We start from the raw sequence: 14,135 nt of genomic DNA, 5'->3' as shown, positions 1-14,135 counted from the left end.
GTCAAAGGCTAAAAATATTTACTAGATAATAGCTATTACACTGCAGCTGAATATTTAAAATAACTATAGACTAATGTCCATGAACAGTGTACTGCATAACAAATTTAACTTGACATGATTAGAAAAGTAGAAGTAAGTATAGGAGCTGTATATACTGTAAAGAGACATGTTTATTTTATAAGAAACATTGTACAAACTTTTGATGACATCCATGCAATGTATATTGTTCTATGAATGAATAAATAAATCAATCGGTTGGTGATTATGTGTGCTTACTTGTCTGAATGAATGACATGTGTTTCTCTTGTGCCTGTCTGCAGCTTAGCGTGTTATCTTTATGGTAAGTAGCAATCTATCTTTTCCTTCATTGTTGATATTCCTATGTAGAGTTTCAATTGTTTCTTTGATACCTGTGTTATATATAAATGAATATAATGCATGAAGGGGAAACATTATTGGCAAAAAGTTCTTGACCGATTTACCTAAATTTTTTTCGTAATACTCTAATGAACATTTGGACAGACACAGGCAACATACAGGGTGAAAATTATTTAAACCGACAAACTCTGGGAGGCTGTAGGGGACATAAAAACAAATATTTTTCCCTAATGTCATTTTTTCCTTTGAGGTTTATTTAAACCGGTGTTGGCCGTATTACGCTCTTCAGTTGTTAGAGGGTGTATTACGCTCTTCAGTTGTAGGCAATTGCTGTCCACCAGTGTAGTAGTGCATTGTCTCTGTTTACTAATGGAGCGATACACCTGTAGTGAGTACTCTTGATATGGTTGGTGCATACTACGTAGCGCACCACAACGGACGAGCTGCACAGCGGGTTGATCAACAACAATATCCTAATCACCGTATCCCGCATCATACAACCTTTGCTGCTGTGTACCAATGTCTGTGTGAGACTGGGTCATTTAGCAGATTACCTGGACAGGGATGCCATCACGCGGTAAGAACACTGCAATTTGAGAAAGCTGTCTTGCAGCATGTGGAGTGGGATCCTTCAACCAGCACTTGTGCAGTTGCATGTAACATGGGTATGACTCAGATGAATGTAAGAACAGTTCTTTGAGAGCAATTGTTACATCCATTTCACTTACAGCGTGTCAACAACCTGGAACCAGTTGATTATCCACCCAGAGCACAGTTTTCGCAATGGTACCTGGAACAGTGGGAAATGCATCCTACATTTCCATCCTCTGTGTTGTTTACTGATGAAGCAATGTTCGGGCGTCATGGAGTCTTCAACATGCACAATTTGCATGTTTGGAATGAGGGTAACCCATATGCCACAGTTATTAGCACTCATCAAGTGCGGTTCTTCATTACTGTGCGGGTCGGTGTTGTTGGGGACTGTTTAATTGGGCCGTATTTGCTACCTAGGCCATTAAATGTCAGGCACTATTACAATTTTCTCACCAGAGCATTGGCAGAATTGCTAGAAGACGTCCCGCTCCCTACAAGACAACGAATGTGGTTCCAATATGACGGGGCGCCGGCACATTTCAGTCATTGTGTGCGTCGATTCCTGGACCGACGGTTCCCAGAAATGTGAATTGGCAGAGGTGATCCTGTACCATGGCGATCGATCCCCAGATATTTCCCCTCTGGACTTTTTTGTGTGGGGAGAGATGCACAACCTTGTTTATGCAAGCCCTGTTGCATCAGAAGAGGATCTGGTTGCCCGGATAGTAGCAGTAGCAGGAACAATTCAGGATATTCCTGGGGTTTTTGCCCGTGTCAGACAGAACATGATCAGACGGTGTTACCTTTGTTTATGTGTCAATGGAGGCATTTTTGAAAATCTACTGTAATTGAAATTGGGTTGTGTTAATGTGTTGTCTCTTGGTCATAAAAAAATGGAAAAGTGTTTGTTGGTTTAATTAATTTGCCACCAGAGAAACCTTTCTCTACCGGTTTAAATACTCCTCATAGGAAAAAATTACATTAGGAAAAAATATTTGTTTTGATGTCCGCTACAACCTCCCAGAGTTTGTCGGTTTAAATACTTTTCACACTGTATATTTTAAATGCATATTGTACATAAATATGTATGTAATAAACATGGGCAAAACATTGTTAGCAAATATCTTGAAAATTTCTTGACCAATTTATTTCCTGTTTGTACATGATACTCCAATAAAACTTCAGAGCAACATAGCATATACAGGGTGTTTCAAAAATGACCGGTATATTTGAAACGGCAATAAAAACTAAACGAGCAGCGATAGAAATACACCGTTTGTTGCAATATGCTTGGGACAACAGTACATTTTCAGGTGGACAAACTTTCGAAATTACAGTAGTTACAATTTTCAACAACAGATGGCGCTGCAAGTGATGTGAAAGATATAGAAGACAACGCAGTCTGTGGGTGCGCCATTCTGTACATCGTCTTTCTGCTGTAAGCATGTGCTGTTCACAACGTGCAAGTGTGCTGTGGACAACATGGTTTATTCCTTAGAACAGAGGATTTTTCTGGTGTTGGAATTCCACCGCCTAGAACACAGTGTTGTTGCAACAAGACGAAGTTTTCAACGGAGGTTTAATGTAACCAAAGGACCGAAAAGCGATACAATAAAGGATCTGTTTGACAAATTTCAACGGACTGGGAACGTGACGGATGAACGTGCTGGAAAGGTAGGGCGACCGCATAAGGCAACCACAGAGGGCAACGCGCAGCTAGTGCAGCAGATGATCCAACAGCGGCCTCGGGTTTCCGTTCGCCGTGTTGCAGCTGTGGTCCAAATGACGCCAACGTCCACGTATCGTCTCATGCGCCAGAGTTTACACCTCTACCCATACAAAATTCAAACACGGCAACCCCCTCAGCGCCGCTACCATTGCTGCACGAGACACATTCGCTAACGATATAGTGCACAGGATTGATGACGGCGATATGCATGTGGGCAGCATTTGGTTTACAGACGAAGCTTATTTTTACCTGGACGGCTTCGTCAATAAACAGAACTGGCGCATATGGGGAACCGAAAAGCCCCATGTTGCAGTCCCATCGTCCCTGCATCCTCAAAAAGTACTGGTCTGGGCCACCATTTCTTCCAAAGGAATCATTGGCCCATTTTTCAGATCCGAAACGATTACTGCATCACGCTATCTGGACATTCTTCGTGAATTTGTGGCGGTACAAACTGCTTTAGACGACACTGCAAACACCTCGTGGTTTATGCAAGATGGTGCCCGGCCACATTGCACGGCCGACGTCTTTAATTTCCTGAATGAATATTTCGATGATCGTGTGATTGCTTTGGGCTATCCGAAACATACAGGAGGCGGCGTGGATTGGCCTCCCTATTCTCCAGACATGAACCCCTGTGACTTCTTTCTGTGGGGACACTTGAAAGACCAGGTGTACCGCCAGAATCCAGAAACAATTGAACAGCTGAAGCAGTACATCTCATCAGCATGTGAAGCCATTCCGCCAGACACGTTGTCAAAGGTTTCGGGTAATTTCATTCAGAGACTACGCCATATTATTGCTACGCATGGTGGATATGTGGAAAATATCGTACTATAGAGTTTCCCAGACCGCAGCGCCATCTGTTGTTGACAATTGTAACTACTGTAATTTCGAAAGTTTGTCTGCCTGAAAATGTACTGTTGTCCCAAGCATATTGCAACGAACGGTGTATTTCTATCACTGCTCGTTTAGTTTGTATTGCCGTTTCAGATATACCGGTCATTTTTGAAACACCCTGTATATTTTTTAAAAATAAAAGTGCTGCGCTGTGAATATGTGTGGTTTTGTTTTCTTTCCCACAGTCAGTTTTAACTTAGATACCACACCATTTTAATCATTAGACAGATTGTTTCTTCCACATATATTCTTTCTCCTTGTATGTCATTTTAAACAAAAATTGTGTGCACAACAGTGTATTGTTTTGTTTACTTTGTCACAGTCAGTTTCAAAAGGAATGTGGTATTAATGTCTTACCAACTTTTGATTAGAATGCTGCTATGGAATCTGAATCATCCAAAACTTTGTGGTCCTACCCACTCATCAATTAAAACTATGAGAAATACTTTAATTGAAGTTATTATCCTCACAGATCCAGCAGCAGGAGGGATGTCTCATGTACCCCTCGTGTTAATTATCCCTACCATTTTACCCATTCATTTTAAGTGACTTCATTTCCCAGTCAAGATTTTGTTTGCAATAACAATAAACAATGGTCAGGGTCAGGGGGAAAGGGGAAATGAACAGAGTATGGCAGGGGTAGAAAGTGGCCTGTGAAAAGGGGGAGGGAGGAGGAGTAGGAGATGGCCAAAGAAAGAGGGGGGGAGTGGGGAGGAGGTGGCAGACAGAGAGAGAGAAAGAGGGGGGAGAAGATTAGGAAGTATTTACAATCACCGTATGTATTTAACAATTGCAAAGCTTTGTTGGGTTTGCAAGTTACATATAAATACATGTATTGGATCAGCAATTAACAATTACCACTTATCTTTCTTTTATTTATTTTCTCATCTTTCCTTAAAATAGAGACACCAGCTCATGCAATTCTAAGGTCAGCATTAGCCTTCATAAATCAGAATCAGGATATGATGATTCAGTATTCTGAATGGTAGTCCAGGAAAATTCCACCCAAAGATTTAAGTAGTTCATGTCACTATAAAACTGGTAGGTTATGAATTCTTTAATTTAACTTAAAAAGAAAGTATTGTAAGCAGTATGCCTTAGACTTCAGAAACTATATAAGTTGCCTCTGATTTGGCACCCATTTCCCCAGTCCTTTGTTGACACAAGTTAAGCCACTCCAGAAAGCAGAGAATGTCTTCTTTGAAATGAGACATTTCTGTGTGACACAATCAGTTTGACAGTACATCAACATTTGACCTGTAATTATGTTGTGCCAACCAGTAACTGTAATTATTTTGTGCAAACCAATTAAGATGAACAAGCAAACTGGTTAACTTTTGAAACAGTCTGCTTTACTCAATGTACGAACTTATGTGTGACAAAAATATCCAGGAACTGATAGTGTTGCTGTTTTGTATAACTAACATATTTAGTTGACAATAATAGAAAGACTTCAGTAAGAGTACTAATGGGTAAGCCTGACAGCACGTAGCACATAAAATCAGTATCCAATTTCATTACAGGGGAATTGGTACATTGACTATGGATGTCCCTTACTTTAGAAAAAAATAATTCAAAAATCCTATTGTGTTGTATTGAGAGAATGGATACCAAGCTCCTTGATCAAAACAACTGGCCCATAGTCATGGAAAAGTTTCACTCAGATCGGTGTAAGGTTATACACTCCACCATGAAGATTCGTTATCTTCTTTGAAAATAACAGTTGGGTAGTACTTAAATAACATCAGATATTTGCACTATGTCAAAATACTAGTACATAGGTGGAATATACATTGGCCATCTGACAGCATCCAAAAGACAGTAATAGAGACTGACTTTATGGCTCAAGCACAACTTACTTTTATACAAAACAAAGCAATCGAATACATTATTGACTGTAAGATTTACATAATAACAATTGGAAGTCACAAGATGATTTTAGTTAGTTGCAACAAAAAATGTGCTTATATTGCCCTACATGTTCTGATATTCAATTTGGAAATGTTCATGCAATTTCATATAAAACTTCAAAGAATTTCTAGTACAACTATTTGAAGTACATTTTAAGTTAATTGCAAACAAATCACTTTGAATAAAATACCATTAACAGTATTTTGGTTCGCTCTCAAGTAGAACTATCATTTTAAATGATCATAATGAATAAATGCTGTAACTTTTCAGAAATAAGGGATAGGTAAATTTTCAAGAATATATTCATATCGTGAAATTTCAAAGACGCATTATTAACAAATGACTTATTCCCCTTAGTTGCTAGTACAAATTGGGGAGTATATTAATGTGAAATTTAATCTGAAATAGAAAACTCATTTGCAGTAATTTTTAAAGGGCAGTTTACTTATGGAACTGGGTGCAGGCATAACAATATAAAATCCAGAAAGTTAAAAATTCAAGCTAAAATGACCTCTTCAGAGGATGATGACATGAGGAAGGATTTTCAGATAGGGATGGGAATGTAGTCCCATTTCAGTGTGAAGCCCTATGACTCGATTTTTTGGAATTTAAAACATTGTCCTACTTTTTCCTGCTGAAGTGGTCAACTAGTTGGCAAGGGAGCAACTGATGCTTTATTGTTGAAGTTGCTGTACCAAGCTTTAACACTACTGGAGTTGGCCAGTATCCACCACATAACTGGTAATTTCACCCCACGCAACTGGAAATTTCATATTAACTAATAGTAGAGGATAGGTACCATGCTACCAGAAGACAAACTGCTCCCATTCTTGAATTGTGAACCCTTTTTTGTTTTAAGGATACTGCTGCTTATGCATTCCAGCCACATTACTTAACCCTGCAAAAACTACATCCAACATTCTGGCAACAGTGTTTGTATGTTAAAAGCAGCATAAGTTCTTAATAGAAAAGACTTCTCAGAGCCCATGTGTGCACAATGCTTATATTTATTACTAAACACAACTAACCTGGGGCTGAGAAGGGGGGGGGGGGGGGCGGGTGGACATGGTCACCTTCTTAATCTTTCATATAGTTATTGACAGAATTTAAAATGCTATCATAATCTGCTCATTAAGAAATGAGGCAATTATTACAATTAGAAACTGTGTATATCTCTTGATTCATCCAGTACTTGAGAATGAAAGTACTTAGCAACTTCCAACAAACTAGACACACAATTTCAAACTATATGAAACGTTTTCTCACTGCCAGCCCCTGCAAAATAATGAAAGAACAAACTTTTATCGCTTACTACATCTTTACAATTCATGTAGTAAAACTTCAGCACCAGGCATGATGTTTTAATTTATTACTTGTTTACTACGAACTCCACTCACAACACATTTTGCGGACAGTACCCAGATGTGCTACTGAATTTACCTTCAAAATCATATCATTGTATGATGCACAGTTCAGGAGAGATGACATAAATATTGAGAAGTGTGAAAACTAGCTTTTGCTTGAAATGGAGTGCAAATTACCCACATTACACTTGTCCAGTATTTAATAAAGAGAGCATTTAATGACTTCCAACAAACCTGAAATATAATTTTGTGTTTACGTTCTTAAGGTCAAGTATTTAAACATTAACAAATTACAAATACTTTAACTTTACATTTACTTTTTCAGTATTTCTCAATTTCTTGGCTAAAGTCTGTGGGCAGCTATTTCAATACTTGTACTGCCATTGAAATTGCTCTTTGTATGCTAATAAAATAAGCTAAGTGATAATGAGAATAATTTTGACGTCTTAGCTAGTAGTCTTTTGTATTGTAAATCATTTGGACAAAATTTCATTTCTTACCACAGATACCATTGAAGTTAACATTCATTTGAATTATAATTGAGTATACATAGAGATTTCAGGTTCCTATAAGATGTTTCATTAAATACATACAGAATATTCTTGTTCCATGCTATAAGAATTAAGAGAGTTGCAAGAGGACATCATCACAGGAGATAAAAGTAAGAAAGAGAACAGGGGCCAGGTAGAAAGGTAACAACAATAATTTATTTCGCACTGAGACCAAAACAAGATACTTGTTGGAAAGCTGTTTGTCAGCTGTGGAGCTCATAAACATTGCTGCTAGAGTGGAGAATATTAACTGTTTGGTGATGCAAAAAAAGTGCTGTCTGTATGGATTTACATGCTGTCCTTTGCTTCATTTTCAGGCATAGTTACCATTGAGGAGAGGTTGCAACCATTCCTGTCATTTAGTTGATGATTTTGTTTTTCACTAAGCAATAAAGTTTTGCCATTTTCTATGTTGTCTGCTTTACATTCCACAATTTACTACACCAGTGTTTTAAATGGCATGCTTTTAGTGTGGTCAGTCTAATAAAATGAAACCATCTCTTAAGTTAACGATGTTGTAACTGTGAATACTTAATAATATGACAATATTTCTATCCAAATGCTTAGCTATTTACCAGATTTGTAAGAACAGCATTGTTTTTGTCATGGGAAACATATTTTTGAATAATACATGAATAGATGCATAAGCTTATGGTACAGAATTGTTTAATGAACTGTCAGCTGATGTAAGATTAGAAGTTTTGTACATTGGTGAAGAAGTCAGTAACTTGCTTTAGTAATGACAGTGTATAAAGTTCGTGTAAATTTCTTGGCTGTGGAACTGAAAATGCTTGTTAGTTTACTGTAGCAGAATTTACAAAGTACCAATATAACAAACCTCCATCTTTAAAATTTTGTTATTTGTTGTGCGAAGTGTGTGCTTGTGTGTTTTTACAGAAGCCCACTGCAGTGTGTAGACAACAAACAGAAGGCTGTGCCTAGGAAAGCGTCAGGTTTTTTGTGGAGTTAAGTGACATAATTTGTTATAGCATTAATAATTGTTTGTATCTAATATTTCAATTAGAAAAACTGCCTAATAAATACTTCATTGCTAACAAATTGGTGCTCATTCTAAATTTCAGAAGGTGCTCTTTCAAACTAGAATTTGCAACACATTGTGGCTGTATATCCCAGTTTTAAATTAAAATAACGAAAATCTAATTTGGTAGGTCAAAGGCTGTGCCTGAATGCAAGATATGTACACATTTTAATTAGTATTAGCAGCCTAAAAAGGGGCCACTACAGTTTTTTATATAATTGTAGTGCAGAAAAAAGAACAGTTAGGCATCAATTGTGTGTTGTATATTATTCCTGTATAAGATACAGTTTGCCATTTGGATCCAATAATTTCATTTAAGAATTCTTTATCCATCCCACTAACAGTGATACAAATTGGTGTAAAATTACACCTTGAACATCTGTGCCAGTACATGTGCAAAATCGTTTTGTATGTTTGTGGAGAAGATACATCTGGTATGTCAACGTGATTATCGGGTAACAGACTGTATTGTATTAACTTATCATTCTGCAGAAACTTCACTGTGCTCCAAAGAAGAAAATAACTATTGCAAGCTTGTCTATGGACAGTGCAACTTTCTTGCTGCCCAGAACATATTTTACAAATGGGGTTAAGGTTAATGAGGATGTGCAACCTAGTTAACTGGGTGGAGTCTTTATTGGCAGTCAGCTTTTATGCCTGACCTGTTGCTAATGAGGAAGCAGCAGACACCAGTGCACAGGGGACTATATAACCATTGTCAGGACATGCAGATCCCTCCAGTCTTTTGCCACTATGTCTGAATGGTTTAGAACACTGCCAGTGGAGAGTATACATGGCCCTTTCTTGCTGCAGTTAGTGGAACATTTACTGAAAGAGGCAGTTTTTGGTGGTACTAGAAGAGAGGAACCAGTTGTGAGGTGGCGAGATCCACAGCGACTTCGTGACATACTTCATCTTACTCCTACAGATAAACCTGCTTCACATGAAGAACTGCTTCAGGATGTGGCTGATATTGTGAGATTCAGCACCAAGACTGGGCACCCGTACTTCATTAATCAACTGTATTCTGGGTCAGTAAATATATTCATTAAATTTCATTTCTTCATTATCATTCAGTAATGATATTTACAAAAAACAACAAGCTTTTGGGAGATACTTGTTATAGTGGTATTCTCACCTTTAGGGAATGATTGAAATATTTCAGACAGATAATATTATATAAGATAATTTGACAAGAAGAGACTATGAATTGTAGGAGAAAGAATAACTCTGATATCACTCCTAATATAAAATTTTATTTATTTATTCTTTGACTTATTTTCATGATCCAGGTGCAGCAAATATAAAATATCAAAATACTGTTCTACATTGTATTTTTACTACCTTTATTGTTAAGTTTGTAATTAAGACATGATTGATGGTAATGATATAATAATTTTTCATAGAAACATTTTATTTAATTAATTATTCCAGGTATAAGATTAAAGAAAACCACATGCACAGAAAAATCCAGTCCCCCTGATGATTAGTTTCAGGAGTGACCCACTCCATTTAAGAGTCATATTTCTCCTACTATATGAAAGACATGTCCGCAGCTCATGGTCTCACGGTAGCATTCTCGCTTCCTGAGCACGGGGTTCTGGGTTCAATTCCTGGTGTGGTCAGGGATTTTCACCTGCCTCACGATGACTGGGTGTTGTGTCGCCTTCATCATTATCATTCATCCTCATTACGGTCAGAGGAAGGCAATTGCAAACCACCTGCCTAGTACGGCGGCACGGGTCTCCCGTGTTGTTTCCCTATGTTCTGTCAGGGAGTACGGGAATTCATCATCATAAAAAATATATTGCCTTCTTTCTAAGTTATGTGATTCAGAAAATATTAGTATTAAAATTTTTCTTTCATAATCATTCTAATTCTAGAATGCAAGCGTTTCAAAAATCTAATTTTACCATCTTGTAGCACTGATTTTTCTTCATTCAAAAATTTATACTTTTTCTAGAAAATTCTTCGCAGACTTTATGAGAAAACATGGGAGAAATTTCACACCTAAAAGTTCACTCAGAAAATACAAAATTGTGTTAATTCAATTCAATTTATTATCATTCATTTTATCGTATACATGATATAGGAATTGTCATATAGAAAGAAAAAGAGCATGATTTGTATTTTTAACAATTAAGGGAAATAACATTTTGTTAGTTACACTTTACATTTTTTGTCTTCTTTTTACATGAAAGATGAAAAAAAATTACAAGGTTTATACAAAGAAAAATCCAATAAGGGGAATAACGTTTTCTTAATTACACTTTAATATTTTTCTTAATTAAAATTCACATATTTTGTCTTCTATTTACATGCAAGTTGGAGAAAAATGAAGGATTATGCAGAAAAATCAAAAGATGAGCACTATCTGTTTAGATAGCAAAGAAATTCATCAACGTTATAGAAACTCTGACCTAATAGTAGCCTCTTTAATTCTTTTTTAAATTATGTAAGTTTTGTATGCTTTTTATTTCTTTTGGTAAGGCATTGAACATTATTTTGGGTAGATAAATCACAGGTATTTTGAATGTATGTTTCTATGGAAATTGTGCCCGTTTCTGGTCTGATAGTTGTGTACTTTGCTGTTTAGAGAAGAGAATTCTTGATTTGACTTTAGGAAACATACTGATTCATGGATGAATAAACTAGGGAGGGCCAAAATTTTAAACTCCTTAAAGAGTCCTCTACATGGATCTCTGTAGGCAACACCCTTCAGAATACAAATAGCTCTCTTTTGGAGCTTAAAACAACTTTTTGCGAAACCTGTATTCCCCCAAAATATAATACCATATCTTAGATTACTATGAATGTAAGAGTAGTAGGCACATAGTACTGTTTCAAAATTGCAGTTTTCTTTACGTTTTCTGAATATATAACAGTGTTTACTAAGTTTTTTATTCAATAGTTCAGCTTGTTTTTCCCATCTCAAGTTATTGTCCAGCCATACACCTAAAAATTTTGTAAAAGAAGTTTGTTCTATCAGACATTTCCCAATCCCTACTCTTATGTTATTTTTTAGTTTGTTCCTTATGTGCCTAAGTTCAACCAAGTGGCTTTTCTGTCATTTGTAATTAAGTAATTGTCTTTGAACCATTCAGCAGCCTCATTCATTGCTGAAGCTATTTTTTCTTGTAGGTCAGCTTCACTAACTCCCTTAATAAAACAGCTCATATCATCTGCGAAAAGTACTGACTCTGCTCTCGTTAGATGGTTAGGAAAATCATCAATAAAAACTAAGAAGAGCAGAGGGCCTTGAACAGAACCCTGGGGTATGCCACAGTTGACTTTCAGATATGTTGAGTAATATTTTGTGCCATTATGTATTATTTCAACACTTTGATATCTGTTGCACATATACGATTGAAACCAGCTGTATGCTTTTCCACATACTCCATAGCAATACAGTTTCTCTAGCAAAATATAATGGCTCATGAGGTCAAATGCCTTGAATAGATCTAAAAATATTCCACAGTTTAAGTACTCATTAGCCATTGTAGTTAAAACCTGTTCCAAGAAGTGATATACAGCTATTTCTGTTCAATCATGTTAATGCCATTTAACATTATACAATTTAGAATTAAATGAAATAACTTCATTTTCAAAATGTATCACTGTTATCTATCATTCCTGCTTTTGGTGCTGTTATTGAATATGTAATTGGTCTCATTTTAATGTTTTGTAAGAACTGCCCTATATCTGTCTTTAAATAGTATCACTGGGCTGTGCAACAGTAATTGGATATATCCATCTCTATAAGTTTTCTTAGTAAAACTTATAGAGTTGGATATATCCAATTATACATCTATGGAACACAAGGCAAGGGGTAAGTATCTCCACAAGGCTAGCAAATTATTCTTCAAAATGGAGAAGTTTCTCAGGATATCTTGTCGCACCCATCAGTTACAAAACTGTAAGCATCACAATTGATTCATGGATGATTAAACTTTCCTCCAGTGATGAAAGTCAATTGGGGAACCTATATACTAGTGAACAGAGGCTTTTCACTGAAATTTTTGGTTTGCATCTGGAATGTTTATGCTCATGTGATATTGAGCTGTGCTCAGTCTGACATTCAGCCTCAGTTTATAACATTGTGCATTTGAGTCTTTTATCTGTTGCTACAAACACACAACCTCCATTTCCAATTTTCCTATCACACCTAAATTTACACTAAAAACTGACTTTTTACCTGCTAAAATTAGCAACCTAAATTTTTCTCCAGGTGCAGCATAGTGGACTGCTTTTGCCATACCTGACAACTTGTTATCACTATGTCATATCCACCACTACAAAGTCACAATGCAGATATATATGAGGCATTCTCCAGGGCTAAGTATTTTGTCCCTTATACCTTTCATTATACATCAGTGACGTGTCATCAGTTTTTTCCTACAGTAAATACCATATGTATTCTGATAACCTCCAGTTGTAATGAACAACAGAATCTTCCCAGGCGTAAATAAACAATCTTGATGAAACATGGTGGATATATAGAGAGTTAAAAATAATACAGGACATTTATTTATTTATTGCCAATTTTACTTTTAAGGAGTAGAATACATGCCCAAAAGGTGGTTTGGCATATTGGGTGTAGAGGAAATATCTTCAAAACCATGATATTAAAAAAAAAGCTCCATATAAAAGTTGAAATCTAATTAACATTCTTGAAAACTGTATGATTGACTTTTGTAACAATCTGGAATTTCATGAAGGACACCACTGCTTCTGATTAATTTTGAAAAATGAAAACACAAATTAAAGCAACTTCCATGCCATGTCAATCCACATGTTGTAAAACTGGTTTCTGAAATACCATTTTTAGAAATTAAGCTGTACCCAAAGTACTGTCAGGGTATTTTCAGTATATCTTATTAAAATATTTAAATGTTCATTATTATTATTATTATTATTATTATTATTACTTATTTCACTTATTTTGTATATGTTTTAAATTGTTATTTTACTTTTTAATAACAAGTTTTTAACCATTTCACATAAATGTACTTTGTTAACTGAAAATAATAAGTAACTCATTATTGTGATACAAAATCATTACAGTAATAACTATTTGTAAAAAAATGACTAAAACATAACATTATTTTACTCTGTGCACATAAAATGAATGACATTTCTTCACATAATACACATGATGAACAACACAATATGAAACAAAATTCAGAAGGATTTCAAATTGTGGTGGGTGGTCCTCTAAATATCCTGCTTCATACCAGATATATTTCAGTACATTAGAAAACCTTGGTGAAGAGAATTGATTATGTACTGGTGACAGCAGCTTGATTGTATTGTTTTCCAAGTGGAGGTTGACATGATAATCATTCAACCGAACTAGCTCTGAAAATTTTGTCATAAAGTTCTTTCAACATCGAAAGGCATTATAAGTCCAATGGCTGTGCCTACCCTTTCAAGCCTTTTGGAATCACCAGGTGAACAACTTGCTTGTCCTCAGGTATGATGCTCAAAATGTTTCTTTCACGTTTCTCATTCCAAGAATCTAACAGTAATACAGATTTTTCTCCCACACTGGGAAAGAAAACTCCTGTCAGATATCTTTTGATGTGGTCAGAAAGTAATTTACCAGATTTTTATGCTGTCACAAGAACATTTGGGGCTTCAAAAAGAGTTTCTCAAGTTCTTGGTCGAAA

The 14,135-nt window shown here is 36.1% G+C and overlaps 1 protein-coding gene across 1 annotated transcript in view; it reads left to right on the top strand.

Moving 5' to 3' along the window:
* Window positions 1-9,218: 9,218 nt before the first annotated feature.
* The window catches only part of LOC124795826 (cysteine sulfinic acid decarboxylase-like), a 97,797-nt gene continuing 92,880 nt past the window's right edge, over window positions 9,219-14,135 (top strand). The window contains exon 1 of the mRNA XM_047259912.1: window positions 9,219-9,497. Coding sequence (XP_047115868.1) covers window positions 9,220-9,497 — 278 coding nt within the window. The 5' untranslated portion in view covers window position 9,219. The remainder of the gene's footprint in view (window positions 9,498-14,135) is intronic.

This window comes from Schistocerca piceifrons, chromosome 1 (genome assembly GCF_021461385.2).
Source record: "Schistocerca piceifrons isolate TAMUIC-IGC-003096 chromosome 1, iqSchPice1.1, whole genome shotgun sequence".
NCBI lineage: Eukaryota > Metazoa > Arthropoda > Insecta > Orthoptera > Acrididae > Schistocerca > Schistocerca piceifrons.
Note: the sequence above shows the minus strand (reverse complement) of the source record. Positions and strands in the feature narration are given on the sequence as shown.